The sequence below is a fragment of the Acanthochromis polyacanthus genome, chromosome 8, assembly GCF_021347895.1.
Source record: "Acanthochromis polyacanthus isolate Apoly-LR-REF ecotype Palm Island chromosome 8, KAUST_Apoly_ChrSc, whole genome shotgun sequence".
In the NCBI taxonomy this organism is placed as follows: Eukaryota; Metazoa; Chordata; class Actinopteri; family Pomacentridae; genus Acanthochromis; species Acanthochromis polyacanthus.
In genome coordinates this window covers 20,948,336-20,954,335 of record NC_067120.1, presented here as the reverse complement: position 1 = coordinate 20,954,335, position 6,000 = coordinate 20,948,336, and the positions used below count along the sequence as shown (strand labels likewise).

The 6,000-nt window shown below is 38.6% G+C and overlaps 1 protein-coding gene across 6 annotated transcripts in view; it reads left to right on the top strand.

Moving 5' to 3' along the window:
* Positions 1 to 4,908: 4,908 nt before the first annotated feature.
* The window catches only part of LOC110956882 (pleckstrin homology domain-containing family A member 7-like), a 161,058-nt gene continuing 159,966 nt past the window's right edge, over positions 4,909 to 6,000 (top strand). For 2 of the 6 annotated variants that reach the window (XM_022202627.2, XM_022202625.2), the window contains exons 1-3: positions 4,909 to 5,110; positions 5,238 to 5,314; positions 5,465 to 5,522. In XM_022202627.2, the coding sequence (XP_022058319.1) occupies positions 5,028 to 5,110; positions 5,238 to 5,314; positions 5,465 to 5,522 (218 nt within the window). In that variant the 5' untranslated portion in view covers positions 4,909 to 5,027. The remainder of the gene's footprint in view (positions 5,111 to 5,237; positions 5,315 to 5,464; positions 5,523 to 6,000) is intronic. The other 4 variants (XM_022202624.2, XM_022202629.2, XM_022202631.2 and 1 more) reach the window with 4 other exon arrangements.

Sequence of the window (6,000 nt, the reverse complement as noted above, 5' to 3'; positions counted from 1 at the left end):
CAGCGGGGTTGTAAATGTTGAGAGGAAAGAATTGCTGCACCTGAATGCTTTATTTTAGAGGACCATAATTTCCATTTGGAGATAGTTTCCGATGATAAATGAAAGGTGAAGTACTTATTTGGCTTTAAACTGAGCATAATTAATTGAAGGAAATTCCTGTGGAAATCAACAGTTTATCAATTGCAGTGACTAAATCATAAGTAAGAGAACCTTGTCTTCATTTCCCCTGTAATTAGTACTAGTTTATATATTTGTCAGAAAAATGACTTGAAAATACTCCAAGAAGTATCTTGCAAGCACCATTAAGAGTCAAATCCAGTGTTTGGAAAAAACATTACACAAAAAAAGGGGTTAAAAAGGCAAACAGTTGTGTCACATGAAGTGAGTTTGGTCATCAAATATCACATACACTACCAGTCAGCAGTTTGGACAGAAACACAGCCACTCAACCATATCTCTTTGTCTGTTTTGTTTTTTTTATGTTGTAGAAACACTGAATACATCAAAACTAGTGGACAGAATACAAGCATAGTATGTCTTCTGTTTAAATATTTTAGACTGGGAACCACACCGTTCAAAGTTTTGGGTCACTTAGAAATGACCTTATTTTTGAAAGAAAAGCAGCTTTTTGTCAATGAAGTTAACACTAAATGAATCATAAATGCAGTCTAGACATTGTTAATGTGGTAAATGACTGTTCTAGATGGAAACAGATGATTTTTAATGAAATATCTACATAGGGGTACAGAGGAACATTTCCAGCAGCCATCACTCCTGTGTTCTAATGCTACATTGTGTTAGCTAATGGTATTGAAAGGCTAATTGATGATTAGAAAACCTTTGAGCAATTATGTTAGGACATGAATAAAAGTGTGAGTTTTAATGGACCCCAAACTTTTGAACGGTAGTGTAAATACTAACTGTTCATCCTCTCTGCATCTCACACACACCAGAAATGTCACATCTGGACTCCTTAGTTGATCTTCCCTCTGGCCTAATATCCATTCCCTCTGTTTCGTGGCCCAAACAGCTCTCCTTCTTTTTCCTCTCTTGGTCTCTCTAGTGGTATTTTTGCCACAGTTCCTTAATGAAGGCCTGATTGACTGAGTCTCCTCCCAACAGCTGATGTTGAGATGTGTCTGCTGTTTCAACTCTGAAAAGCTTTGATGTGGACTCTAATCTGAGGTGCTGTTCATTGGTGATTTCTGAGGCTGGTACTTCTAATGAACTCTTGATTTTCTTTTAAAGCACCCTCAGAGCCAGTTTCATCAGTCTGATGATTTTTGTGTCTGCAATTAAAGAAACTCTCAAACTTCTTGACATTTTTGTGGCTTGACTAACCTTCACATCTGAAAATTAAGATTCTTGTCTGCTTAATTCTTACCACAATATGGATTTATTATTTGCTGTACGCCAACTGTACCTTGGCACAACACAGATGATGTTCCCAAACTCATTATGAAGATAAGAAATTCCAACAGTTAACACACTGTAAAAACTCAAGATCTTACCAAGTCTATTTGTCTTATTTTCAGTCAAAATGTCTCATCTCACTTGATTTAAGATAAATTCACTTAACAAGTGACAATTCAGCGAGATGGAGGGATTTGTTTTAAGACAATGCATCTTAAATATCTTGTTAAGTCAAACAATCTTGAAATTATCTTGTTTTGAGTTGAATTTTGCAAGAAAACTCAAAATAAGTTTAACCCTCGTGTCGTCTTGTGGGTCAAACTGACCCGTTTTAAAGTTTGAAAATGTGGGCAAAAATATATTTTCACAGTGAAAACTTCTGATGTCCACATTTTCAACATTTTTGGGAAATTTCTGAACATTTTTTTGGTGGAAAAAAAAGAAATGTTAAAAATTTTTCTTACAAGCGTTCACAAAAAATCAACCCAAATCCAGTGAATTTCACTGGATTTGGGTTGGTTTTTCTGTGAATTCTCTTTAACATATTAGAAATTTGACTGATATATATGTAATCACTTGAAATATTTTTAGGGTTTTTTTGGAAGATTTTTACTCATTTTTTAAAAATATTTACAAGAATTTTCTTGCCAAATTTGGCAGATTTTTTTTAAAGATAAAACTTTTAAGGGAAACTTTTAAGGAATTATTTGAGTTTTCTTCCTGAAGGTTTTGCAAATTTTCAGAAATTTGGGGAAATTTCTTTTGCTGATTTTTTTGGATTTTTTTTTAAAAGAAGGAAACAATATTTTTTGGTGCCTGTAAATAAAGACAACAGAAGGATTAAAACATCTCAAATTAGGAGTTTACATGAAAGCAAGAATCTATTTTTGAGTGAAAAACTGCTCTCTCTTTTTTTATATAGCATATCTGGCTTGTTTTAAGACACCTAAGCTTAACAATCCTGGTAAAATACAGCTTAAAATAAGTTTTCCCAGCTAATTTTGAGATCTCAAGATTCTAAATATTATATCTTATTTAAGTAAATCTTACCAAGACATTTTTCAGTTCTTCAATTGGCAGATTTTTTCATTTATTTCAAGGTAGACGTTCCTTGAAATAATTTATTTTTTCTTGTTTTGAGAGGGGCATTTTTTCCAGTGCATGAAGCTGGTTAACATATTGCTAACAGAGGGCAAAACTGTCCACAGCAAACACTGTCTAAATTAAAGAATCTAAAACATGTATTTTCACAATCCTGATGTCTTTAGGATTGTACAGGGTGTTCCTAAAGTGTGGACACATAGGAAATCTAATTCACTATCATTTTTTTGCCTCCATGGGTTAAATAAAATCTTATTTGCTGAAACAAGAAAGAGTTGAACTGGTATTTATCAGTGGATGTGAAGGATGGACTCATCAAAAGATAGCAGATGACTATAAAGAGGGAAAAAAATTATAGTCAATCAGATTTCCTATGTGTCTGGACCTTGGGGACACCCTGTGCAATCTGCAACAAAGATTTTAAAAACAATATTTAAAAAAAGGCTTAATTACAACAAAACAACGTCTTTACTATTAATTAGTCTTAATGGAGTGTTAATGAAGTGTCCCACAGCAGGCCGACATTACTGAGAAATAACTTGACAGATAATTTAAAATCACAGTGTTTCTTATCGAGGTTCCTAATTGTTCAAGGAAGTCTTTAATCCCTCTTTAATCTCGCAATCAGCCCTGTTAAATCACCTAAATACTAAAGGTGGCAAATAACCGACTCTAAGGAGCCTGAAATCAGCACATTTTTCCTTCCCTCTCTGCAATTATTGCCAGGAGCAACACTGGCAAAGCAGCACTTCTCTCCTGCTCTTTTTTTTGTCTCTGTGGAAGCCCACTGCTGCGATGCCTTTAAGTACTGACCAGAATGTCGTAGCTATGAAAGCAGCCACATTTGCAGTCACAGACATTATCCATGCAACAGGTGGGAGGATCCATGGATATCCTGAGATATTGCAGTAAAGTGACAGATTTTAATATTAACTAAAATGTATCTGTGTTTGAATACATACAACGCATAACATACTTTGATAAACACATTTATGATTTTAGATAAAAATGTTAAATCCATAAGATCTCTGCTTCATGTGCATGGAGGGTAAATCTGATTTTATTCCCACTATCATTCCCACACAATAACCACTTGTTGAAATCATTCATCTGTGCGTACACACCTGAATACCCACCCCACACATCTTAAATAATGAATCATTTATCAAATCGGGCTGCACAGTGGATGGTGGTTAGCACTTTCGCCTTGCAGCTAGAAGATCCCAGGTTTGCATTCTGTTCTTCCTGGCATCTTTTTCTGCATGGAGTTTGCATGTTCTCGCTGAGCATGTGAGGGTTTTCTTTGGGTACTTTGACTTCCTCCCACAGTCCAAAAAACATGCTGAGGTTAATTGGTAACTCTAAGTTGTCCATAGGTGTGAATGCAAATGTGATTGCTTGTCTCTATATGTAGCCCTGTGATAGACTGGTGATCTGTTCAGGGTGTCCTCCGCCTTTGGCCTACGTCAGCTGGAAGAGACTCCAGCTCCCTGTGACCCTAATGAGGATTAAGTGGTGTATAGATAATGGATGGATGGACATATATTGGTTCTGCCCCTACTGCTGTTAAACATGGATTTAAGAAGGTATCATAGCAGACATTATCCATTGACTAATATTGCCTGTGAACAATAAATTGCATTTAACACAATGGCCAATATCATGTACAGCTGTTGTAAATAGATTTACATCAATATCCAGCATAAAGGTCCCTGACCAGACTAGAGCTGAGAATATTGTGACTACATGTTCACACTGGCACCAGAACGACAGGTTTACAAGTTTGCAGCACATGAGCAGAACAATGGGCAGGATTTTAGAAATACTGAGGTCAAGTCCAAAGTCCCTCTGTAGAACCGCACCAGCATCAGCCACCAACTAAACTGTGGTAGAAAATTAACTTCATTTAAGGGTATGTATTTGTTTTTGGGGGGGTTTAATTTGGTTGGATAATTCTGAACATAAACTAATATTTATGTCATCACAAATCACTAAATGAACACAGACATGATCTGATCCACGGTTCTGTGTTTTATTTCACTTTAACTATGCTCATTTACACATATCTAGTGTCTTACATTGTAGGTAAGAAGTCTTTTCCTTTTTTTAACCTGTTGCCCTTATGTGTTTTTTGTCTAAGTGTGTTGATAGCAAAGGAAAAAAGTGTCAGAATCCTTTATTTGAACACATACTTGGCCAATGAAGCTGATTCAAATTATGACTCATACAACAGCAGCAGTGCAGTTTGTGTCGTTCATTTTATTGATCTGTTGCATGACAAACACCGTTTCCAGTCCACTGAGTAAAAACCTAAACCTTGAGGCTCCACACTTCATACAGAACTCCCACTGAAGCCCACGGCTCGGTGTTGTCAGAACACGTCCAGCGCTCGGTGCTGGGGTTTACGGGCTTCAGATGAGTCCCTGAAGGCGGCGCTGGCCCTGGCAGTGATCGCTGAGCTCCTGGGAGACTCCATGGAGAAACTGACATGAAATAGGACTTCAGACCGGATCATGGCGGCGCCTCTCGGGCGGGACGCCTTACCTGAACACTGGTCCTACGGTGTCTGCGGGGACGGCAGGGTCTTCTTCATCAAGTGAGTGAGATAATGAGCGCTTTATGGCGCCGTCTCTCCCGGTTTGACGGGAGTTGGCGGTGTCTGCCGGTGTTTTCTCCCCGGCGGTGTAACAGGTGTTTTTGTGCTCTGTGTGTCTGTGCGGCAGCGACGAGACTCGGACCACTACCTGGCTGCATCCCCGCTCCGGTGAACCCGTGAACTCCGGGCACATGATCCGCTCAGGTAGCTAGCTAAGCTAATAGTGCGGCTTCACCTGTGGTCGCCTCATGTTTACTTTACTGTGTTTGTCTCCGCCGCTAACTTCAGTGGACGTGTGGGGCCCGGCAAACTTTCAGGTGTCACCGACAAGTGTGTACTGTGGTTTTATTTCAGACTTGCCCCGGGGATGGGAGGAAGGTTTTACGGACGAAGGAGCGAGTTTCTTCATAAAGTGAGTACCTGAAATACTGCTGCTGCCGCTCCGTTACTGCGACGCTCACCTGCGCATTTCTGAAGTTACCGTGCAGCTTAATATGGCTCCTGCCACTAATTCCCGGCTACGAGCAGGGACGGTGTGGATTTAAAGCGGGTGTGACTGGGACTAACCTGCTGACCCTCTTATGACCCCGCTGCTTTCATTTACTGCTCTGCATGACATGCAAATATCTGCATTTTGGCTCTAAGGCTGTGTATATCATGCTAGTGTATTTTTTGTCACTTCTTTCACTGGTGCAGATCCAAACTCGTGTTTACTTGTGGGCTTATATTCAGCCTAATTTGTGATACAAGTGAATTTGTGTGCTCATTTTCCTTTTAGTTAAATTGCAATGAAAAATGCTTGTTTTTATGTCTATATATGGCCTGAAAATATACTGTATTTGGTACTGGAGCCAACATGTATCACATTTGGAGGCTGATATTAATGTATT